This window comes from Hirsutella rhossiliensis, assembly GCF_020360975.1.
Source record: "Hirsutella rhossiliensis strain HR02 chromosome Unknown scaffold00001, whole genome shotgun sequence".
Lineage (NCBI taxonomy): Eukaryota > Fungi > Ascomycota > Sordariomycetes > Hypocreales > Ophiocordycipitaceae > Hirsutella > Hirsutella rhossiliensis.
The window spans coordinates 715,382-738,933 of NW_025408667.1; the positions used below are offsets into that span (position 1 = coordinate 715,382).

At 61.6% G+C, this 23,552-nt stretch overlaps 7 protein-coding genes across 7 annotated transcripts; 3 read left to right on the forward strand and 4 right to left on the reverse strand.

Annotated features, from left to right (window-relative positions):
- Window positions 1-699: 699 nt before the first annotated feature.
- HRG_00039 (phosphotransferase enzyme family domain-containing protein) lies at window positions 700-1,719 on the forward strand (the record flags this gene model as incomplete). The annotated part of the gene is made up of 3 exons (XM_044858510.1): window positions 700-1,416; window positions 1,459-1,596; window positions 1,660-1,719. The coding sequence occupies 3 exons, from the start codon at window positions 700-702 to the stop codon at window positions 1,717-1,719; spliced, it is 915 nt and encodes a 304-aa protein (XP_044724910.1).
- A 459-nt stretch (window positions 1,720-2,178) lies between these two features.
- HRG_00040 (DEAD/DEAH box helicase domain-containing protein) lies at window positions 2,179-4,232 on the forward strand (the record flags this gene model as incomplete). The annotated part of the gene is made up of 3 exons (XM_044858511.1): window positions 2,179-3,786; window positions 3,887-3,999; window positions 4,079-4,232. 3 exons carry the CDS (start codon window positions 2,179-2,181, stop codon window positions 4,230-4,232), a joined length of 1,875 nt encoding a protein of 624 aa, XP_044724911.1.
- Window positions 4,233-4,292: 60 nt separating this feature from the next.
- On the reverse strand, window positions 4,293-6,010 carry HRG_00041 (rft protein; the record flags this gene model as incomplete). Its single annotated transcript, XM_044858512.1, has 2 exons — window positions 4,293-4,365; window positions 4,443-6,010. The coding sequence occupies 2 exons, from the start codon at window positions 6,008-6,010 to the stop codon at window positions 4,293-4,295; spliced, it is 1,641 nt and encodes a 546-aa protein (XP_044724912.1).
- A 378-nt stretch (window positions 6,011-6,388) lies between these two features.
- Window positions 6,389-6,979, reverse strand: HRG_00042 (uncharacterized protein; the record flags this gene model as incomplete). The annotated part of the gene is made up of 1 exon (XM_044858513.1): window positions 6,389-6,979. The coding sequence occupies one exon, from the start codon at window positions 6,977-6,979 to the stop codon at window positions 6,389-6,391; it is 591 nt and encodes a 196-aa protein (XP_044724913.1).
- A 1,048-nt stretch (window positions 6,980-8,027) lies between these two features.
- HRG_00043 (retinal pigment epithelial membrane protein) lies at window positions 8,028-9,821 on the reverse strand (the record flags this gene model as incomplete). Its single annotated transcript, XM_044858514.1, has 3 exons — window positions 8,028-9,137; window positions 9,180-9,632; window positions 9,702-9,821. The coding sequence occupies 3 exons, from the start codon at window positions 9,819-9,821 to the stop codon at window positions 8,028-8,030; spliced, it is 1,683 nt and encodes a 560-aa protein (XP_044724914.1).
- A 2,561-nt stretch (window positions 9,822-12,382) lies between these two features.
- HRG_00044 (kinetochore complex fta4 of sim4 subunit, or CENP-50 domain-containing protein) lies at window positions 12,383-13,200 on the reverse strand (the record flags this gene model as incomplete). Its single annotated transcript, XM_044858515.1, has 2 exons — window positions 12,383-12,798; window positions 12,876-13,200. The coding sequence occupies 2 exons, from the start codon at window positions 13,198-13,200 to the stop codon at window positions 12,383-12,385; spliced, it is 741 nt and encodes a 246-aa protein (XP_044724915.1).
- Window positions 13,201-15,480: 2,280 nt separating this feature from the next.
- Window positions 15,481-16,642, forward strand: HRG_00045 (uncharacterized protein; the record flags this gene model as incomplete). Its single annotated transcript, XM_044858516.1, has 2 exons — window positions 15,481-16,035; window positions 16,094-16,642. 2 exons carry the CDS (start codon window positions 15,481-15,483, stop codon window positions 16,640-16,642), a joined length of 1,104 nt encoding a protein of 367 aa, XP_044724916.1.
- Window positions 16,643-23,552: the final 6,910 nt, after the last annotated feature.

Below are 23,552 nucleotides of genomic sequence, written 5' to 3' on the forward strand. Positions count from 1 at the left end.
ACACCACCGTGGAACCAAGTCGGATGGCGCGTTGCTCTCCTCGTGGGAATCTTGAGCGCTCTCCTGCTCCGGCTTCGCGTGGTACGGTGCGCAGGCGTGAAACTGGATGCCGTCCACGGCCACGCACCAAGGGCAGCCAGAGTCTGCACGGAGAGGCCTTCTTTCCGCCGTCGAGCGTCAGGCATCGAAGGGCTCGGTGGCGAGCGACACGTCGGAAGGAGCTTGGCGACTCTGGGTCTGATGATTGTCAGGTCGGGCTTTGGGACGCGGATACCCTTGCTGGACGAAGCAGGCCCGACGCCCTTTCGCCCTTGTCAATGTTTGCCGTCTGTCAAACGCGTCTGCCATCAACACTCCATCTTCACCATCTTCTCTCACACCACCTCTCTTCTTGGTTGTTCATCTCCTACTTATATTCTACGCCCCGCTCCTCGTGCCCGCACCCGAGCCTTCGCCATGACGACGGTTGTCGAATCTGGGCACAAACTGCCCTTCGCACAGCCCGGGTTTATCCTTGCGCGCGCCCGCCAATATATCAACCAGATATTCCAGAGAAGGGTGGCCGAAATCCTCAAGGAATCCAGCAGCTTAGACATGTCGCCTTTTCTCCGACGGGAGCTGGCCTAGTATCATGACTCTGTGGAGGATATGGCGCGTATGCAGGCTTGGAGCGAGACGACATTTGAAAATGGACGCCTCATGCTTGACCTTCCCCGGTGCTGCGCTGCCGAGATCACAATAACGCATCCCATCGGTCCTTTGGTGCTGGGGCCCGTCCTCGGGTGGGTCCCACAGCCCGACGACCATCCCTTGCGCGACCAAGTCCTTGACGTATTCTTGTTTCGTCTGCGTGTCATGCTCGACAGGAAGCCCGAGATCCTCTACGCGTCGGCCACGGCGCTCGTCTTCGGGCTCACGCCCTGGGCTGTGCTCAAGATCAGCGATCGCCCCGACTCGGAAGACATCTGCAACATGGCATACATCACCGCCAACGTGCCCGAAGTGCCCGTTCCAGCGATCCTGGGCGCTTTCCGCGGCGCAGGGCGACACTGGGTCTTTATGGCTCGGGTCCCCGGCGAGAGGCTGAACACTATCTGGACGAAACTGACGCCCATGCAAAAGCTATCCGTGCAGGGCCAACTCAACACGGCGTTTGCGGCGCTCGCGAGATATGAACGGCCGCCCCAGGGTCCCTGTTCCCGACTGGGGAGCGTCGCCGCTGGCATCTGCAGGGACGCGCTGCGCAAGTCGCGAGCCAGCCTGGGGAGCATCCCGACAGAGATGGTGTTCAACGATTTCCTCTGCGACACGCTGGACCCAAGGGTCAAGCGATGGCTCCGTCACATCCGCGCCGGGATGCGCAACGACCACCGCATCGTGTTGACGCACGGCAACTTACACCCGCGAAACATCCTGGTGACCTTGGGGACTCCCAACACTGCCGCCCCCGACGGAGAGGTCAAGGTGACGGCCATTTTGGGGTGGGAAAGGGCCGGCTGGTATCCCGACTATTGGGACTATGTCCGAGCCATGAGCGCCACCGAGGGCCCGCTCAACAATGCGCTCGATGACTGGATAGACTTTCTCCCGACGGAGGTGATTGGCTACCACATGGCCGAGTACGCGATGAATTGCCTGTTGCGTGATTGCCATGAGTAGTTGCGGGCCTGGTTTCAGCGAAGAGATGTAACCTTGGAAGCACGGTCAAGATGGAGATGAGGAGGGATGAGAACAGCGTCTTGTTGACTTTGTTACTGGGCTTTTGTTTCTACATGTTTCATGGTATAGATGAGATGAGAGAGCGACAAGAGACATGGAATTGACAGCATCTTAGAGGGCATCAGCTACGAACGGTCTTTTCCCCATGGTAATAAACACGGTGGCATTGGATTTACAGGCGCTTTCACTTGATCAAAAGTCTGGTTCATCAACGATATGCAATTGCTAGTAGTTGGTCCCGATTGCTTTGCCAAGCAAGTCTGCCCGGCGGTCCTGGACCGCGGCGAATATCTTATCGATAAGGATATTTTTTCCAATTTTCTGGTCAGACCCCTCCGGCCCGGGCATGGAGACCTACCTGCCTCTTTGCCCACCGCCTTGAACCGCAAAGAAGCAGAGAAGGAAGCCGCTGCGATTCCCTTTCGACTTGGACACAACAGTTAGCCAGGACTTTCTACCATGGCCGCCACCAAGCACAAGCTCGCCCCCGAGGCCGAGGCGGCAGCCCGGCCGTCCAAAAAGTCAAAGGTCGACAGCGAGGCGCAGCTAAAGACGGAGACCAAGGAGGGCAAAGATGGGAAGAATAAGAAGAAGGAGAAAAAGGACAAGAAGCGCAATGGTGACGGCGAGGACGCCGGCGAGACCGCTGACGCTGACGCCGTGCGCAGGGCGGAAAAGGAGGCCAAGAAGGTCCGGAAGCAGGCGAGGAAGGAGACGAAGCAGAAGCTGAAGGAGGCGGGCGAACAGCTGCTGCGGGAAAAGGAACAGGCCCGGCAAGAGGAGGAAGAAAAGGAGACACCGGCCGTCAAGGACAAGGAGGAGGAGACTGCGGTGGTGGACAAGGGCAAGGGCAAGAAAAAGAACAAGAAGAGCAAGGACAAGAAGACGAAGGAGGCGGCCACGGCCCAGCAGGACGGCGGCCACGGGTACGTGCAGACCATGAGCCTGTCGAGCGTCCCGCAGGCCGACATTGACGCCTTCCTGGCGACGCACCAAATCACCGTCACCGACCCGCGCAGCTCCACGACGGCCCTCCGGCCCGTGACGGGCTTCGATCACCTCCCCTCGACCAACCTGCTGGAGAAGCAGCCGTCGCCGTTTGCAGGCTTCAAGGCGCCGACGCCCATCCAGGCGGCGTCGTGGCCCTTTACCCTGTCCGGGCGCGACGTCGTGGGCGTCGCCGAGACGGGGTCCGGCAAGACCATGGCCTTTGCGCTGCCCTGCGTCGAGGCCGTTTCCGCCGCCGCCGCCGCCGGTTCCTCCAAGACCAACAGGCCCACGCGCGCCGTCGTCGTGTCGCCCACGCGCGAGCTCGCCATGCAGACGTACGAGCAGATGGCGCGCCTGGCGGCCCTCGTGGGACTGCGGTGCGTGTGCCTGTACGGCGGGGCGTCCAAGGATGACCAGCGCGTGCAGCTGCAGCGTGGGTGCGACGTCGTGGTGGCGACGCCCGGCCGGCTCAAGGACTTCATGGCCGACGGCACCGTGGACCTGGGCGGCGCGCGCTTCGTCGTGCTCGACGAGGCCGACCGCATGCTCGACAAGGGCTTCGAGGACGACATCCGCCACATGCTCAGCTGCTGCCCTGCCCGCGAGCATCGCCAGACGCTCATGTTCACCGCCACCTGGCCCCAGTCGGTCCAGGCGCTGGCCTCGAGCTTCATGGTCGACCCGGTCAAGGTCACCATCGGCCTCGGCAGGGACGACGACGGCTCCGGCGGCGTCGAGCTGCAGGCCAACGCGCGCATCGCGCAGAGCGTCGAGGTGGTGGATCCGCGCGACAAGGAGGGCCGGTTGCTGCAGATCCTCAAGCAGCGACAGCAGGGCACGCACCGCATGGACCGCATCCTCGTCTTCTGCCTGTACAAGAAGGAGGCGACGCGCATCGAGGCCCTGCTGAGCCGCAAGGGCATCCGCGTCGCCGGCATCCACGGCGACCTGCGCCAGGAGCAGCGCACCCGCAGCCTCGAGGCTTTCAAGTCGGGCAACACGCCCGTCCTCGTCGCCACCGACGTTGCGGCCCGCGGCCTCGACATTCCCGAGGTCAAGCTCGTCATCAACGTCACGGTACGTCTCGCTCAGCGGGCTGGCTTGGATTTCATTGGATTTCATTTCTACCGATCGTCTCTGTCCTGCGTTCCCGCGTACCACTGCTGACATGTCGCAGTTCCCCCTGACCATCGAAGACTACGTCCACCGAATCGGGCGAACCGGTCGCGCCGGCAACACGGGCGAGGCCATTACCCTCTTTACAGTCCAGGATAAGACGCACTCTGGCTCGTAAGTCTTGTTTCTCTCTTCCATTTCCTACTCGGTGTCGATTTCAGGCTACATACTTACCTCGATTGCGATTCTGTAGGCTGGTCAACATCCTCAGGGGCGCCAGCCAACCCGTGCCCGAGGACCTTCTCAAGTTCGGCACGACAGTCAAGAAAAAGACGCACGACATGTACGGCTCGTTTTTCAAGGACGTCGACATGAGCCAGAAGGCGACCAAAATTACCTTTGACTAGTGCTGTGAACTCGTTGGGGAGGAGGGAGTGTTTGGCGTGATGGCTTGGTCCCGGGGCACATTACGGCTTGGTCCCTTTGCGCCCGCGTACCGACTGGAAGCATTCGAGCAGCAGGCTCTTTTCGAAATGGACACTGTGCAAGTTAGCTAGGGTCCATAGGAGACAGATATTTTTGCCATGTAGAAAGAACAAATCGGAATTGTGACTCACATCATGAGAAGCAGCGGCACGGCGGAGCCTGCAACCTTGGCGAGCGTCTGGACGGGCTCAGACTCGGCCTTGTCCAGGACGTCGAGCTGGCGCAACACGATAAAGGTGGCGAGTGAGACGACAAGGGTCGAGCGCGGCAGCAGGGAGGCGACGGAGAAGTGGGCGCGGTAAACGGTAAAAAATGCCTTGATAAAGGCAGCGCTCCAGACGATGCGGCACAGCATGTTGACAATGTTGGCCAAGACCAGGCCGCGGGCGCCGAGCTGGTAGACGCGCATCAAGAGGTAGGCGGCGGCGGCAAAGACGACGGAAAAGGCGGCCATCCAGAGCGACTGGCGGTGGACCTGGCGCTCGGTGGCGACGGACGCGACGAGGGACTCTGCGAGGCCGTTGAGGGCGAGAAAGGGCACGTAGAAGCAGTAGGTGGCGAGGACATGGCCGGCCCCGACGCCGGCCCAGCGGCTGCCGGCGACGAGGGCGAGGAGCGAGGGGGCGGCAAAGGGGCCGACGCTAGCGACGACGGCGGAGAGGACGAGATAGAGGCGCGCGAGGGTAGTGAGGCTGCGCCTCGCCTCCAAGACTGCGGCAGAAGGGGTTGCGTCGTCAGCAGGGGTAGCAGGCGAGGAGGACAGGAGGCGGGAAAAGTAGCTGCGGCAGCTCTCCTCGACGGGCTGCAAGAGGAGGCGGGCAACGAGACCGCCGTAGTTGTTTGCGAGGGCGTAGACGCCCTGGACCTGGGGACTGGCGAGCAGGGAGACGAGAAATGTGTCGCCCTGGGTGAGGAGGTGCTTAACGACGCTCTGGGCCATCATGCTAGCGGCGAGGCTGACGGTGGGACGGTAAAAGTAGGTCATGCAAAAGTCTGCGCCAGTACCGACGGCCTTGGGGACGAGAGAGAAGCCTTCGTCCGAGGCGAGGCGCAAGCCGGCAACGAGGTAGATGGCGAGCAGGGCGTAGGCGTAGGCCAGCTGGCCCAGGGCAAAGGGCAAGACGCCGACGTCGAGGCCGCGGCGGGAAGCAGTGACGACGGCGCCAAAGACGACGAGGCAGCGCAGCAGGGTGGCGAGCGACTCTGCGGCGGCACGGGTGGCGAAGCGGAGACGCATCTGCATGAGGACGAAGCACGGCTCAGCAACCAGCTCGACGAGGGCGGCGAGGGCGTAGAGGCGCAGGGAGACAACGAGATGCGGACGGGCGAGGGTGGCAGGGCTGGCGGAGGCGAGATAGAGCCACGCGAGGGCGACTGCGACGGGCACGCCGAGTGCGAGGGCGAGATAACCGAGGTTGACGACGGCCTGGGCCTCCTTGCCCTGCCCACGCCGCTTCTGCTCCTGCTTCTGGTGAGCAGCGACGCCCTGGCGCTGGATGGCGACGCGGAGGCTCTCGCGGGCAAAGAAGAGGACGGAGAGGTAGTAGACGTCGAGCTGGGTGGCGAGGCCGAGCAGGGGCGCGGTGAGCAGGCGGACGAGCAGCTGGTTCGCGACAAAGGTGACGAGGCGCGAGAGCAGCTGGAGGAGGATGAGGAGCGAGGCGCCCTGGACCACGGAGGGGGGTGTTTCGGAGGGCATGGTGATGGCTCTTGACGCGTTTTTATGATGCCTTTGCTTCCTCTTGGCGAGGGTGGCAGGTTGTGAGCCGCGGTGAGGGTGGTTGTCGAGGCGAGGGTGAGGGTTGAGTGAAGTTGAGGGTTGAGGTGTGAGGTGGAGGAGATGAGGTCGAGTCCCCGTGGGTAGGCGTCAGCGGGCGAGGTGCAGTGTGCGAGTCCACTAAACTCGACCGCTGGGGGATGACACTTAGTGGGGGCTAGTCCAGCTGTCACGGTGAGATGCCTTGAATTACAGGCCCTGAGCATCGATTACCTATAGTTACCCACTGACGGGCAGCTGGCAAGTCAAGTGACGAAGAGGCCAAGCGAGTCAAATCCGTATCTCGAACCCGTGAAGAACTCAATACGCCCTCTCCCACCGCCCATCCGCCCTCGCAGCATCAACCTCCCTCAAGCCCGCGGGCGCCATCCTCCCCTCAGCGAGCAGCGCCGCGACGCGCGCGACATTGCGGCGCGACCACACGCTCCGCCGGCGCCGGGGCGTGAAGCGCTGCAGGAAGAAGCGAAGCGCTTCGTCGTCGTCGTCGCAGCGCCGCCGCTGGCCGTCGATCCAGCCGTGGCACAGCGCCGCGTCGACGGCCGCGTCGTAGCTGACGGACGCGACGCCCGATGCCTTCTTCGCAAGCTTGAGCCACACGCCGCTGCTGGCGGACGGCTGCTGCGCCGAGAGCCAGGCTTCCCACGCCGTGGCCGAGGCGAAGAAGAGCGTGGGCAGCGCGGGGCGACGGGCGACGGGAGCTTTCCGAGTCGGCGCTGCTGCTGCTGCTGCTGTGGCTGAAGATGTTGGGCGCGCCGGCTTGTCAAGGGCTGTTGATTTTCCTTGCGGGCGCTCGGCCGGGGCAGACGCAGTGACGGCCGTAGACGCAGCCGTCTGGGAGCGCGTCGTCCGCGGCACGCTCGTCCGCACAGCCGCCTTCATCTTCCGGCCCATGCCGTGACGCAAGACAGGGGTCAACGATGGAGGCTGAGGTTGATGAGTACGAGTGAAATGACGATGCCGTCATGTGACGCTGATCCGGAGGCAACGAGGCCCTAGCGTCGAGGTTGTGTTTCTATTTTCATCCTCGACCTCATTGTCTCAGCCTCATCTAGTGCCATCACTCTTCCTCCAAACTACCCTATACCCAGCCCTCTCCACGGCACCATGTCTCTCCTCCCATCCACTCTCCAACTGCCATCTCGCCGGAATAAGCGAGAGTCATGTTCAAAGAAAAGAAAGGAAAAAGAAGGAGCCTTGTCCAACAAACCCCAACCTTGGCACCCAACCGGCCCCTCGGTTCCCGGCCTCGCTCGGGAGCAACATGTCCGAGACACTCAAGACCTCGCCAATCCAAGACCCATTTTGATTTCATGTCCATATCAAGAAGATATACGAGTCTCTGCGCCCTCGTCTGCTTGCAATTGACTACAGAAATGATCCCCGAAAGAGCATCCGTGCAACCCCCAAACCGAGACGAGAGCCGAGAACAAGTTGTGATAGCGGCTCGCCTCGTTTCGCCTCACCATGCCATCCCCTCCTCGCCCGCATGACACCCCTATCGTAATTCTCCCGACGCCCTGTCTAGTCCCTATCCCAGATCCCCTCCAGCCACGCGTATGCCCTCATGTACATGAAAAAGGAGAAAGGAGCGGTGACGAGAGCCTTTGCTTGGCCCTGCCGATGACGGCCGTCAGTCGCACGCGATGCAATCCCGAGGCGCTCCGGATGTAACCTGCGGCACGGCGCAGTAGCCAGAGTGCGACAGGTTTAAGGCGGATTCCGCCACTGCCATAATGGCTACTCGCAGACCTAATCCAGCGCAACCCGACTCGCCGAGAAACACATGTTCCGCCTCCCCTGTTGACGTACACGACCGCGCTCCCTAACCCGCCAGCCCAAATCCCATATCCTCCAGCATGGCCACCCTCCGTCTCACCACGCTCCCCCGAGAGACACCCCATTTCGCCCTCGCCAGACAGCCGCAACCTCCCCCCCCCCCTCAAGCGCGTGCGGGCGCGTGGAAGCCATGGAACCCCAGGGCTATCGGGAAATCAGCCTCGGCTCGCCCCGTTTCCTCCATCGTCCTCGCGTCCAGACACAGCAGATACGACTTCTGCGCCGTGCCGTCGAGCACCACGCTCAAGACCACGCCGTCGTCCTCGTCTGTTGCACCGGGCCGTGGCACAAAGACGGGCTCGCCCGGCGTGTGCGCGTGCGAGCCACTCCACAGCACCGCCTCGCGCGTCTCCAGGTCCGTCTTGACAATCGAGTCCATGAAGGTACTGAGGCCGCGGTTGCTCGTCCCGTACACGTATCGATACGGCCGTCCCATCCGCTCGGGGTGGATGTTGGACAACTCTCCCGAGTGCGGGCTGGCAATCGAAAACACTTCCTCGGCTGTGGCCGACCGCGCCTCCTCGCGCGTCTGCTCCGCAACAGGCATTCTGAATCTATATCGCACATGGCGGCTGTGTGACCTCTTGTGGCCGCCGCCGTCGCAATATGCCCTCATGGCCTCGTTGCGATCCAGGATCACGTCGTAGTAGAGCCCAAACATGATGTCGGCATTGTCGTACATGGTGTGGTCCAGGCATAGGTCCGTCCACTTCTCGTCGCTCTCGTCCTTGACGTGCTCCTCAAAGGCATTGACGGAATGGAAGAAGAAGGCGGCGGGCGTGGAGAAGCGCGCCATAACACCGCGGCCGTGCTTGCGATCCACGACGACCCATTGGCACCGTCGGTCTCTGTCAAACGGCTTAATAGCGTCGACGAGATTTCTTTCCCACAGAATCTTGACCCCATTCCACCCGAAGTGGCTGGATGGAATGCACAGGACCACGTAATTTTCTGTCAAGAAGAAGCTGTGGATGTACGCGGGTGCCAGGTCGGGGTCCGATATGGTGGCCAAGACGTCCGTTGTCCCCGTCGCCGCGTTGACGCGGAAGACGCGGTACGTCGCAAGCCGGCCCAGAGCCAAGTTGAAGTTGAACCAATCTCCGGTCTCGGCGTCTTGTTGGGCGTGGGCGCAAGAAAGCACCCCCTGGAGGTCGGGATGGAGGCGCTGTTGATTCGCAAAACCTAGCGGCTCGAGGGTGTCCGGGTCAATCTCCTGCAGCGCGCAGTGGTCTGTGCTGATGTAGACGTTGCTGACTCCTGTCCGGTGGCCGCTCTTGGTGTCGGCGGGCCCGTTTGCCGGCAGGCCGGGAAAGTTGGGCAGGCAAGCGACGTTGTTGTTTAAACGCCGCGGGACAAAGAGGCTCATGAACTTTGAAAAGATGCCCACGCAGGGATCGGCTCTCTGTCCAAACGAGGTGCTGGAGCGCCAGCCCGCTTTCTTGACCTGTGCGACGTGATCCTCAGACTGCCGCCGGGACGAGTAAACAACGGTCGTTTCCCCATCACCGCCGTGGGGAGCAATGATGTCGAACTTGTGGGTGTGGGCGAAGCCGTCAAACCAGTGTGAGACATAGTGAGTCCCTCTGGACGTGTCCTCGACGCTGCTCTGGCCGGGGCCTGTTCGATAGAGCGAGCCGGCCGCCCATGCGGGGATGGTGCCTTTGATGCTCAGCTGGAGTGGTCCCCGATGCTCCTCGAGGCCCTCGAACTTGAGTTTTTCTGTTAGCGGGACGGACTGGCAAAGGGGACGGGGTGCCGCTCTTGGGCGTCATCGCACCCCGGCGTGGTTGGGCCAGTCTTTCCACGACTCGTTTTGGATGTTGTGGAATATCTGCTCCTTGTCTTCCTTCTCGTTCTTGGCGGTGCGATGGACAACGCCGAACGCGTTGACGGCCATGGCTAAAGGCGAGGGAGGCGGCGGGGGACGTGGTTGAAGGGACGACGAAAGAATAGGCTCTCTCCAGGCGGATGGATGCTCGTGCGCGGCCCCACGGCAAGGGCTCGGCAGGTGATGGGACGAGGATGATATATCTACAGCGGAATGGCGCAGCTGGGCTCAGTCAGTTGCACGTCTGCGATGGCGACGCAGCTGTCACCACCTGGCGATGCGGGTAGCCTGGAGGCGGTCGAAACAAAGTTCCTCCAGAAGTGCCGAGGCACGACCAGGCCCAAGTCGCACAGAGGTCCCCCATGGCTGTTCGCTCGCTCCCCTATTCGCTTTGCGCGGATAGATGCGGCTATTGGCCAAGGAGCGCGCTGTTGCTGGCCAACGTACAGTAGTATGTAGGCAGCAAACGAGATTTCCCATCAACAGGCCTTGCCGCGGCCTGTGCTTACTCAGTCAGGATGGGCCCCCAAACTTGGATATGCCTTATGAAGCATGCTTTTTCTCTTGCATCGCACCAAGGGCCTTTTCGGGCAGGTGTCTTTCCGTACGACGACGGGGCATGCCCAGACCCCGACGTCTGAGCCATCGCCTAGTAGTCGAGAGGCCCACCACCCATGGGCCACAGCGCAGCGGCAAGCGAATGCGAGCCAGTTCTGCTCGGGGAGCCCCATGCGGCGAAGACGCTGAGGGGGGATATACCGTGCCCGCTCGGGGCCTGGCTGCCCACCATGTGCCACATTGTCCCCATGAATTGGCCGCTGGCGTCGAAAAATGGACGCCTTAGGAGCGGCTCGTGCCCAGGCTTCGGTTCGACGTGATGGAGGGGCCGCTCGGCTGTTCTAGATGGCTGCAGCAGCCGTCGGGGTGCTGCGCTCCCAGGCCCATGAGGTTGGCGCGGTGCGGTGTTCTGGGCCCGAGCGTTGCCCTCATGTCACCTGCGAAACCCCGCATTGGACCGGATGCATGTATGCGTACAATGGACGGGTTCGCGTTGGCATCAATGGACCAGTCCCTTTGGCACAGGCACGAGTCCACAGCCGGGGCCCGGGCCGCGTCGGGGGCGCCGGCGTGGGGCCGCGGCCGTGTCCGTGCACGAGCGGATCTCATGGTCGAATGGGGAAGGTTCGTGGCCAGGAGGGAGCGAGCATTTGAGACAGCAGCGGGCGACGAGGACGGATGGCCACGATCAGACGTCTTGACACTCGGTAATCGGAAACAAGTTTATCCTCCTGGCCCGTCTAGTCAATGAAGGCGCTCGGGGGCAATGCCGCGCGTCAACTAGCTCCAGTCAGCCGCTAGGTACTAAATACGTACTTCTGCTAGTCCTGCCCATCGCTAATCTTTGGCTTCCTATTCCCAGCATTGAAGCGGCTGCATCGAGATTCATTGCTCGCGTGTCCTCTGTCGGTGGAGCCAATCCATGAGAGAGCGTTGTTCGACCGTCCAACACCCCCTGCCAACACCGTCCTGACCAACGCTCAGAATTCAGTCAAGGACTTGCCCCCAGTCACGAAATGGAGCTCGCATCATGATACGAATCCATGGCCAGTCAAGTTTCAGCACCCTCGTCAGTCGTCGACGAGCCGCGCGGCGCTACCATGGAACGGCTGCGTTGGGCAGGGCTGAAGCCGTTTTGCATACATAGTCAACCCGCGTCACGCTCATACGAGTCCTCCACGATGCTTGGTCCCAATGGCAAACATTTCCATTCTCGCGTCCCGCCCAGCATCGCCCTCGGGCCTAACAAGGCCACGCCCTAACAAGGCCACGCCCCTCGGGAAAAAAGAATCTCTGCCGAAAAGGCCATGGTCGCCCTCTCTCGAGACAATCAACAGCCAGCGTCTCATGTGGCGTCATAGACAGAAAAGTGCACCATGTGCTCGAGCACCTAGGTTACGAGAACGGAATACGGCATGACGTGGGACTCGAGCCGACGCGTTGCGCGGAGCTCATCGCATCCACATGACAGCTTGATGCCAGAGACGAGCAAGAGGCATACGGCTGGCTCCCGTCGCGTCACGAGGTGATGAGCACCCTGTCATCTGGGCTCTTGGACAAGTCCGGGACAGCTTGCTGGCCGGGGATGGCATTATTGATGACGAGGCAGCGCACGTGCGCCCCTGATGGCGCCCTTTCTCCTGAGAGCCGAAGCACTGCAGGTGCTGTGCTCTCTCGAAAAGAGGTCCGCCATGATGCCACGATGATATGATATCCCTGGGTGGTAAGACGGCGAGCCAAGGACAAGTCGGGCAGCTTCCTTTCCATCATTGGCCATCGGCCCCGAGCGCCTGTCATTGGGCGAGAAACTCTCCGGCCGATGCCGTCATACGTTCGCGTATGGGCATCCCGCGGCCATAGCAGAAGCACGTTGCCGTCGGGTTTCACGGGTACCTCGTGACTGGAGGTCTTGCTGGGATTGGACGGCCAGCTGCAGGTATGGTGCTGCGTATCTGGGCGAGTCAAAATGAGGCATCCGACTGGACCGGGCTTCCCATTGTGAGAGTCGGGCGCAATGGCTTCAAGTCTGAGGTTGGACAGGCCGTTGGGGAGGGAGAAATCCATTGAGCATTTCAGGACGGGAAAACGTGTGCGTCCGCAAGGAACTCGTCGACGGCCCTCTTCCTGGCGCCACCCATAGAGGCAAGCTCAATTATCCGGCTGCCCGGAGAAGTGGCTGGTAGCTCGCTCATCCGGCCAGCGACGCGAGCCAGCAGAAAGCGCATCCTCTCCAGCTCCACCTCTACGGGGCCATTGCGAGTGATCAGGTTCTCCTGTACGCCGGCGCCATCTGTGGTGCGGAAGGGATCGACGCTTCCCTTAAGGCGGCGAAGCCTCTCGACACGCTGCCTTAGGGTTTTGCGCTCCTCGTTGAGGCGTGTGAGCCGGGACGCGGCCTCGACATATCGCTTCGCCTCCATGGGGTAATCGTTTATTTCTCTATCCAGGGGCCACGAGGGCGGGAGCGCTTCGATGACGACATCGTCGGCTGCGAGGTAATTGTCAGCATAAGCCTTGATGAGTCTCTCGACCCTAGATGGGCAGGCCAGGGGAAGAAGTACTCACACAGGTCGAGCTCCTTTAGGACAGCGCCATCGACGTCGCCCTCGGCGCCGACCTTGCGCTCGGCGTCGCGCGCATAGGCGCTGGCTATCTGGTCGGCGACATTGCGGGTGGCCTGGGGCGGGTAAACACGGCGGCAATGCTGCTGTATGGCGTGGGCGAGTGCCGAGAGGGCGTCGTCGAGGGCGCGTGGCGGGATGGGGTGATCAGAGGCGGTGTTGGCGGCGCGCCAGGCGTGAGACGGCACTGGCGGCTGAGCGAGAATGGTGATTTGGGCGGCGATGAAGGATTGCTTGACAGAGGGGACTGTGGGTACCGGAGCAGCCATGCCTGGTTGCTGATGTCGAGGTGGATACGCTCTCGGGACGGGCCTCGAGAAGGTATGGCTCGGTATTGACGGTGAAGGATCCGGAGGGATGCCACGCAGACGTGGTTACCGAGGGGGTTGGCTGATGAGGTGGTGTTTGTTGTCTGATGGAGAGGAGCCGCAGTTGCTGGGATGCAGTCGACATGACATGGACGGGTGGCCAATCAGAGAGGGGACAACGGCCGTGGAGAGTTAGCGCCTTATCACTTATCAGCTCTCCAGCACTGCAAAGTACTTGGTACCTAATTAATTAGGCACTGAGTTGACAGACAGGCCAAGACCCTCCCAGCATGTCGTAATCACAGGCACGAAGTTGCTTGCCAGCCATGAACCGACGAGAGATTTGCAATCAGGAGGAATCTGTCAAGAGTTGTTGGTTCAAACGCCGGCTCGAGGCGGAGTTCTGGGCGGCGGCTGGGCGGCGGCGGCTTCGGTGGCTTCAGCCTCTGCGGCTGCACCTGCCCTTCTGAGCCGGGAACTCGGCACTCGGCACGCTCCAAGGATTTCATACTTAAGCAAGCCAGCACCTGCCTTTGCTCGTGCTGCATCGTGACAGTTTTCTCTCCCTCTCTCTTCTCCTCTCTCTCCAGTCACGCAGAGGACACGAGGGGGGAACCCTTCTTCACGGAGAATCTCCCCGTTCCTCCCGAGATGACGAGCAAACACATCAGAGACACGGCACCAACAGCACTGGTCACTGGACCCGGACGGCGCAACGGAGAGAGATGCTTGTACCGGATATCAGGTCCTGATGCCAGTCCCTGTGCCTCACGACGCGCAACTCGGCCTGTCTCGATGGAGAACATGCTGATGAGCAAGGCCGTGCGGCACAGCGCTCGCTCTCCTGTCTCGTCGTGACTTGCGCATGCCAGCACGACGCCGATGCATTCGCCCCTTTTTCAGAAGACGACGACGACCAACGCCAAAGTTAGACGAGATGGATGCATCGGCTTGCAGGGGGTGCTTGCTTACACGGCTTGGAGATGCACTCGTCGCTGTGCAGCCGAGATCCATCCATCCTCAAGGAACATCTTGGCGCCATCGTCGGGCTGCTCAACGTACGGCGGCGGCATCACGCACACAGCCTTGTCTCAATGACCTGCGTGCTTGTCTAGACAATGCCATGGCATCTCTCTTTCATCTATTCATTCTGCACATTCATCATTTGTCCGTCTCGGTGTGCCGTCGCGCCCAGTGTGTGCCCCGCGTCTCGCTACTCGGCCTCGCGCCCGCTCCCGCAAAGCCCCGACGCTTCCAGCTCACCTCACGCACCACGACGACGAGCCCTCAGCAACAAAGGATCCAACCAACGTTGACTTTGGTCTTGTTCGCGCGGCTCCACAAAGATCGGCACTCTTGGCTGCTTGTCCAGGGAACCCTCCTGAGCCACCCCCGGCTCTTCAGCCAGCGTGCAGTCCCTCCTTTTTGGGCCTCAAACAACATGCAATGCAGCGTCTCGGACTTTCCCGTCAAACACGCAAGCACGGTTTGTCTGATGCGGAATAGGGCTGAGCAGAAGCTGGTTTTGCTACCTGGCGCACATGCTGCCCGAAAAGAGAAGCTCGACCAATGGCGGCCGCAGCAAAATGACAACGTCTTCGGCTCGTACTTGACCAGTTCACACACCAACCGGTGCTTACTCACTTCCCAACGCCCGTGCATGACGACGACTGCCGCAGCAAGGCGCAGCCCGCGGAGCTGGGGACCAGAGATTGGGCCGGCTCGTCACCGCGAGCTGCCCGCTCCGGCGCACGGGACGACAAGACGGCGGCGCGAGACGACTGCTTGCAGAGTTAGTTGGCTGACGGACGTACTTATCCTGTACAGCCAACACGCTAGGTACATACTCTGCTTGGACAGCCATGGCGGCGTGAGGGTTCGCTCTGTCGAGCGCGAGTTCGGCCGGCGGTTGTGGAGCCCAGGGCCGCGGCGAGGACGAGACATGCATATACGGTATTTATTAGTCTTGCTCGCATCCACCTTTCACCCTCGGGACCCTCCATTGCAGAAGGCTAGCCTTGTCCAACGATTGCCTTCTTCCTCGCACCAGAGCGCCAGGCCCTTATATCGAGCTTGCCTCGGCCCCGTCTAGTCCCCTTTCGCCCCTCACTCACTCCCTCTTCTCTGCCTGGGGCCCTCCGTCTTGCCTGCTGCCGAGACCCAGCTACCTCGCTACTTTCCCGGGGATTCCTTTCGTTGTCACAGCGCCATCATCCACCAAAAAGCCGATCTATCGACACCATGGTTGTCGTCGATCGACCACCGGCCAACGCCTTCGTGGCCTATGCTCGCCGCGTGTACAACCCCCTCGGTTTCGCCAAGGGCTACAACTTCACCCTTTGGTTCATCTTTGGCGGCGCCTTGACGGGCTTCACCCTCGCCCGTTTCATGTACCTCAACATCGACGGCATCTTCTGCGGCAACGGCCCCAGCGGCGCCGTCCCGGGCGAATGCTACTACTACCGCAGGGGCGTCGAGCGCGCCGGCCTCATTTTGCACCTGGCAGGTATCTTGCCCGCTGCCCTCCTCGCCGTCTTCCAGTTTGTGCCCGTCATCCGCCACAAGGTTCTGCTCATACACCGCATCAGCGGCTATGCCATCATCCTCCTGTCCATTGTCGGTGTCGTCGGCATCTTCATGATTGCCAGGCACGGCTTGGGCGGCGCCCTCGACATCCAGAACGCCGCGGGACTTGCCGCCATCATCTTTGTCACTTGCAAGGCCATCGCCTTTTACAACATCAAGGTGCTCCAGATCGAGCAGCACCGGGCTTGGATGCTGCGAGCGTGGGTCATTGTAAGCCAACCCCTTGCCTCACGAAGCAAGCATGGAAAGGCGCTGATATTTCAGATAGGCCAGCTTCATCATCACCATGCGCCTCATCGGAATCATAATGGCCTACATCATTGGACGCCCGGGAAGCGAGTACTATGTCGTCCAGCCGTGCTACATTGTCGACAACATGTTCAGGGGCAGCCAAGCGGCCGTCGAGGCTCTTTACCCCGACTGCCGAGCCTATTACTCGGGCGCCGATCCCAACGTCCACGTCCCCATCCGCGCCGACACGACGACTGGCCGTCCGGATGAAGCTGCGTCGGCCTTCAACTCCACATTTGGCGCCAGTGCATGGCTCTCCATCTTCCTGCACACTCTGGGCGCCGAGCTCTACCTGCGACTGACCCCTGCCGAGGCAGAGCGTCTTCGCCGCGTCTCGTACCAGCGCCAGCTCGAAGCCGGCATGAAGAACCCAGGCAACGGCGGCTTGACGGTTCAGCGTTTCGGAGATGCCGAGCCCTGGTTCCCCAAGCAGCAAGAGGCGCGCCAAGTGGACGAGTCTGACTCGGCCCCCAACGACGCCGCGGCCTCTGAGGGGACACCGACCAAGACGCCGACCCAGGAATGATGCAATTTATTAGGGCAGCCTTGACGGGGAGTGTCTGGGGTGGTGAGCTAGCCGGAGCCAAAGCCCGCTGCACGGGACTTTTGACCTGGGCAGTTTTGTTTTCCCGCGACTGAGAGATTACCATTTTCGGGCCCTTTATCTACAGCCACGGGCTGCGCGGAGACAGTAACCAAGCAAGGCGTAGAAACTGGGGATGCATGAGACGTCTGCTTATATGTTGGGCACGCGCGGTATGACGGGAATGGGAAAATGGAAGGGGCGGGAAGCACTTGGTCGACGACGATGGGGATAGACCTTTTTTTTGGCGCCCTGTCTTTTCTTTTGTCTTCTAGAAGATACCACATTGAACTGTTTATGTTTTGCAGGTGCTGGCGTCTTTTCTCTCCTAGAAAATACCACATTCAAACAGTTCAGATTCTGCAGGTGCTGGGCAAGTAGTGAGCGTTGCGAGACGAGTCGGCATGGTGAACCCTGACCCGTCGTTCTCGTTCCCGCTCCCATGCCGACCCGGGCACCACCTTGTCGGCTTTGGGGTTGCGAAGAAGCTGACAATCAGCCGGCATGGCGGCTGTGAAGATGGGCGGGAAAGCGTGCAAGGGTTTGCAGTGTGCAGGGGGTGACGTGACGAGCACGCTGTCGAAGGTATGCATGTAGGTGAACGAGACGGGGATTGTGTGGCAAATCAAATGCAAGACGGCCGATGTGGCTGGGCCAGAAAGGGACATGTGACGGGAGGCGGGACGATGCGGGCTGGCGTCTATTCTGGGCGAGGCTTGGGGCTGCGTCGCGGTGTCGAAGTAGTCGGCCGGTCGGAGGCTCGGGGCTGAGGTCCGCCGCCGGGACCCACTCGGTGTGCCGGCGGCCCCGGACCCGCGGCCACGGATGGTTGTGCTTCGGTTTGGTATTGGGGTTAATAGCAGGGGTGCTTTCCCTGGAGTAAGGCCTGGGGATGAGGGCGTTGAAGCGGGTTGCGCTGGCGGCGTGGGTTTATGGGAGACGGTGGCGTCGCGATCAGGGGACGAGGGGTTGGGTTTTTGGTAGCTGAAGCTTGAAGAAGCGATGGGCGTCGTCTTCATCTTTGATCCTTGACGGAGAAACCACGGCCTCAGTGCGTGACGGCACCGGTCGTCTGCCGGTAGTCCACTCTCCGGCCCGCCGGGGCCTGTCCGCCGAAGAAGCGGAGTGTGGCCGCAGCCCGGGCGCGAGGATGACGGGCGGCTGGTGCCCTGCGGCGTGCTTTCGCCAGGCCGCCGGGGAGAGGAGCACGTCACCGTGCCTGTACAGTATATAAGAGAAGGAAAGGAGACGAAGGTTTGCCGTCATGGGCGGGCAAAGCATCCGGTTGCCATGCACGGCTCCCATCGGCTCACCCATCCTCATCGCGCTCCGCCCGCTTCGCCTCTGGCCTGTTGCGCGTGCCGAAGCGACCGGGCTGCGTGCCATCAAGGGGTAAGCTCCACCACACAACGGGCATGGGCAACGCCTCCATTTCTCTTCCATCCTCGCTCTGCTCATTTCTCGTTGGTGGGAAAACAAGCAGGATCACGAGGAAAAGGACCCCAGGCAGAGGGACTTTTGTCGACTGCTCTCGACACCCTGGGGAGAAGTCGGCCGATTCACCGCCCACGCTACGCTTTGTCCTACCGCATCGTCGTCGAATCCATCGCCTGCGCCTCTGCAATAGCCGCGCCTCCCCGTCGCGGGTACTGCCCCCTTGCCATACTGCCCCCTTGCCATACGTAGGTGGATAGGAGCAGGGGGGGGGGGGGAGACTCGGAGGAGCAAAGGCGGCACTTTGGCTGGCGCGGCCCTGGCCCAAGGTTTAGCTTGTTCTTGTCTGCTTGGGGCATGTTGACGTTTGACTTTGCATTCCGCACCGCATCGATCCGCTTTCTGGAGGCGGGCAGGGCAGGCTTGGACCAGGCAGCAGCCCGAGTGCGATGACATGCTGCCTCACCGTTTCTACTGACACGCCTCCCCTTCCTCCTCTGTCTCCGGGATGATCGGTTGTTGCTCCAAGGGCAGGTCGTTCGCCGAGGACGGGGTGGATCGGAGAAAAGGTAAAATCTGTTGTTTATTCTAGAGCTCTGTTCGTGTCTAGGTGGCCAAGAGCAGTGTGAATGGGGGTTGAGTAGGTTGTATGTAGCACGGGGCGGTGCGCCGTAGTCAGGCCGGCAAATGGATCGTAGCGGGAGAAGCGTGCCGCCGCGTCGGCGTTGCGGCCGAAGCCCTTTCGTGCCTGAGGGTTGGAGTATAGTATGGTCTGGGAGGGTCTCGTCCCTATTGCCTCTTGTCGTCTCGGAATGGCAAAGCCGAGCGGCAAACAAGGAGGCCAGAAACCCTCACCCTCTCAAGCACGGCGCAACAGACCGGCCGGGCGGACGCCAGCCTGAAGCCCCGAAACCCCGGAGGTCCGGCGTCCGGCTCGAGAAAACGAAGACGGCCCGACCGGCGACGAAGCGAGTCAGCCCCAGGGCCCCGGTTGCTGCACCTCGGACGATGCATCGTAGCGTCCCGCGGTTTCTGACTCGGGCGGATGCGGGGAGAGGCGGCGGCGGCGGAGAGCCAAGGGAGATTGGCTTTGGCCTAGCTGTGATGGGCCGCTTTGGGCGTTGTTTGTCTCGGTCGGCATGGGCGTGCGGCTGATGCGCGGCTAGACTTGGGGGACGGGGCCCGACTGGACGCGGTATGGGGGAGATGGGAAGCGTGCGTGGGATGCTCCTGCGGCACCGCCTGGAGCTCGCGTGTCAGATGAGGAGCGGTCCTTCAACGCCGCATCCACGGCCAAGCCCGGCGAGACGTACATGAAGCTTCCAACAGTCGGACTCTACACGCAGCCGGGCAACAACCTGCTCGCAAGGGGCCAGCCACCCGGCCCAATCCGCACCACACCCGTCCAACCGTTAATCACGGCTGCCTCCAGGCCGGGCCGAGCGCCCTGGCCGAACGATCTGTCGCAAAGCCCGGGGGGGGAGGATACGATGACACGCGGTTCCGAGCAGGGCAATGTCTCCCAACAGGCCAAGGACACTCCTTGCACCAGGCCGGAACATGTTGTCCCGAGCGCCGCGTGTGAGCAAGTTTCTTTCCGCCCCCTCCCCACAGCATGGCGAGGAAGCATAGCGGTGCTTTTTGGCAGCGCGGCGGGAGCGCTGGCGTGTCCCCACGGTGCGCCGGGCGGACTGGGAGGGGGGTGGTTCTTTGGGTTCTGCCCTGGAGAGGCGGTGCAGGAGGCAAGGGGGCTGAGAGATGAGGGAGAGAGAGGGAGGAGTCTTGGCGTATATACCGTCCGGTTTCACCTCGGACCCTTTCCCATTTTGTTCCATGCGGCTGCTGTTCGCGTCCTGTTTTCCGCGTCATCTTTCCTCGGTCCGCTTATTCTTTCTTCTAGCTAGGGTGGTGACGTCTGCCGCAGTGTATATACAGAGTCGTGAGCGTGACGGCAGTTGGGCTTGACTTCTCTCCGCTGCCGACTGCCGTCGTTCCTTCCCCGTCCACCCCTCCCTTCACCCACGCCCCCCTGGGCAACAGCCAGCCCCACTTTGGTGCCACGTTTTCGTCTCCGCCAGCGCGGCTCCGCCGTAGCCTCGGGAAAGAGTCCAACGGTTCCGGCACAGCCAATCAACGGCGGGCCGGCCCCACCCTTTTGCAACGGCTACTTCTACCGACACGACACACACACACACACACACACACACACACACACCACACACACACGCACAAGAAGCCCGCTCGCGCCTCCCACCCGGCAGAGCCAAAAAAAAGGGACGCCCGCCGTGGGAGGGCAGTCATGCAAAAGCGTCGGCGCCCTTTGCTTCGAGCGCGGGAAACGCATGAACCCATGCGCGTCGACGGGAGGGGAGGGCGTCGCCGGGATCTGCGACGGGCTGCTTTGTTTTGGCCTTCGTCCTAGAGAGAGGGCCTGGAACAAGGAAGCGCACCCTCCCCTGGGGCTGCTTTGTCCCGGAACGCATCGGGCCCGGCGGTGGTGAGCGACAGCCGACGGCTACCGCGCCCAGTTCGAGCAGGCAGGCCGTGTCGACCATGACGAGGCACCGCAGCCTGCTCTGGCCCCCCCGTCGTCGGCTGCCCCGGCGATGCGTGCATGCAGGGACTGCGCCAGATCAAGGCCGTCGGCGGGGGGGGAGCAAATATGCCACGTCGTCTCCGCGGCCGCGTCGTCTCGACAGATGGCCTTGACCTCGGCCACGCATGGCAGGCATCTACCTCACAGACAAGCGTGCGCAGGCCGGCAAGTTGTGTCATGTGTGTGGATAGACAGGCGGGTAGGTATTAATTAGGTGGGCAGTCGGCAACGGGCAGTCGGCAACGGGCAGCGTGTATGTACATACGCGTCGTGAGCTTCTGCAGCACCCGCACGCAGCCCCAGCGTGCATGACAGCGAGCCACACCCCCCCCGTCCTCGACTACCTTCCCGTACCATATGGACCTATACGGATACCGTCTCCATTCACCCAGTCCATTGTAGCCAGTACAGTGCATACAGACAGGGAAACGCCGGGCATCCACGCGTCCTGCCCGCGTCCAGGTCGGCAAACACTATGCCTGCGCTCTCCGCCACGGCACCGAGTCTGGGATGCCGTTCAATCCTGCACAGCAGATGACCGCACTCATCTCAGCCCATCGCGTCTGCCCCGACAACCCCACCCCCCGATATCGGTCCCCTCGGAACCCTACGTAGATGATTCCATCTGCCTGCCTGCCTCCCCCCCCCGTCATCTCGCAGGTACGAAGACGGCGGTGCCTGCGCTGCATGCCCGAAGTGGGTGCATGCACCGCACCGCACCGCAACCTCAGATGCTGCTGCTGCGCGCGGCGCCCTGCCGAGCTGAAGCCTGGCACCCCCCCCCCCGGCTGCCAGCGGTTGGCCATTGTTCATGCCTACGACGGGAGCTGACCAAACGCGGCGGCCAGTAACCACGGCAAGGCAAGGCCAAAGAAAGAAAAAGCCAAAAGAAAAGAAGAGAAAAGAGCCGAGGCGAAAGCGCAAGTGGCGTCTCTCCCCGGGGTCCGCATCGCCGCCTCGCGCATCGGCGCTGACGGCTCCGTGGCAGGCGGAGCCAAGGTCGAGCCCGGACAGCACGGCAGAGGCATCAGCACGCGAGCCCAGGTGCCTGGCAAGGACGTGATCTTTGCTTCTTCCCACAATCCAGAAAAGGTTGCGAGATACATACGGGCGTGCACGTACGCGCACCCATCTGTCTCGGTCGAAAGCTTGTCCAGTATCCGTACGCCGAGTCCATGTCGCCGACCAGCTATATCCGGCGCAATAAGACGCGATATGCCCCGTTTGAGAGAGATCCAAGGCGCAAGCACAATGAACCCAAGCTCACTCGCGTAGAGAGCAAAGCCCTCACGGCCGCCCTCGGCGCCCGTCGACACATGCAGGCCGCCCACCGGCCAACGTCCACTCCACCCACCCCGAGATCACAAACCATCAAAAAGCCATTCGTCCTCTATCGGCCAGGCTCCTCACTCCCGTCGCATCGGCATCTCCCACCCTAAAACACTCACATCCCCGTTCATCGTCCCGAGCTTCCCCCTCTGTTCATCTCAAGTGGTAGCACCACGCACCATCGAACCCTGCCTGCCCGCCTTCTCGACCGGCCCCCGGGCTACTACCACCTGCCTCCTTCTCCTCCCTCGTCTGTTCCCACTTCTGTGCCGACGCCATACAGACAGAGAGGCGATGCGCACTTATCACGGCGAGACGACCGCACCCGGGTGGGGCAGCGTGACCATGATGACGGCGTAGGCGTGCGAACTCGTGCGAGCTGGCTAGGCCGAAGCATAGAGATGCAGGCTGCCAAGCTATTTCAGCCGCCGGGAGGTAGCGAGTAACATGGCGGAGATGGCACTGCAGCCCCTCGGATCTGGTTCATCAGACTGACAGGTCCATTGTGTCTCTATGCCTGTGCCCTGCTGCTCCCCCTCCCTGTCATCCCTCTTCGTCTTCACCATGTGCTCACGGCCAGTGCAGACCATGCAAGTCCGCACCCGTCGTCGTAACACCCATCAAGCACACCACTCGTTCAGGCAACCGTGGTTGTGATATGATTTCATGCTTCATTCAATTCACATGACCAGCCATACACCGCTCTCCCTTCTATAGTTTGCCCGTGGTATCCCGCTCTCTATGTAGAATAAGAAACATGTGCACCCAAACACCTCAAAACACATGCTTTCTCGCCCATTTCCCCTCACGCTCTTGCGCTCTCATGGGCCACGTGAAGAGGCAGGAAAAGAAAAAGCATCCTCGTAAACACGAAAAAAAGTAACATCGCTGGGCCGAAATCAAGACAAATCTCGCGGCTATTCGTACACACAAAACCCAAAGCCCCACCCAGCAATGCTTTTGCTCGCGCGAGTTCCGCAGAGGGTGTCCGACGGTGACATCGACTAGGCCCCAGAGGAAACGCCCAGTGTTGCCTATCAGGAAACACAAAAAAAAACCGAAGAAAAGCTGGAGAGCGGCATTGCCGCGCCGCCCTTGTCGGTTGGCTGCCCGAGGAGGACCGTCAGCCTGCCTCCTTGCATGGGGCCGCAGCACCCGCATCGGGCACTGTGCTCGGCCTGACAGCCAATAGTCGACCATCCTCCATCGCCTGGTCAGCGGCATGCTGGCTGCGCACGCCGCTGGTCCCGACGCGGCTTGTCGCCACTATCGGACCCAACGGCGGAAGCGAGAGAGAAAAAGCAAAGCTGCGTCGTCTTCATCGGCTCGTCATCGGGTGTGGGGGAGGTTGCGTCTCGGCGCCCCTGTCGCCCCAGCGGTCCCATGCCAGATGGGCCATTGGAGCTGTCGACATGCAGTGGTTGGTTGCGCAGCCCTTGAGCAGACGCCAAGCAGGCTCGCTCCGCCGTGACATGAGACGCCGAGCATGCCGCC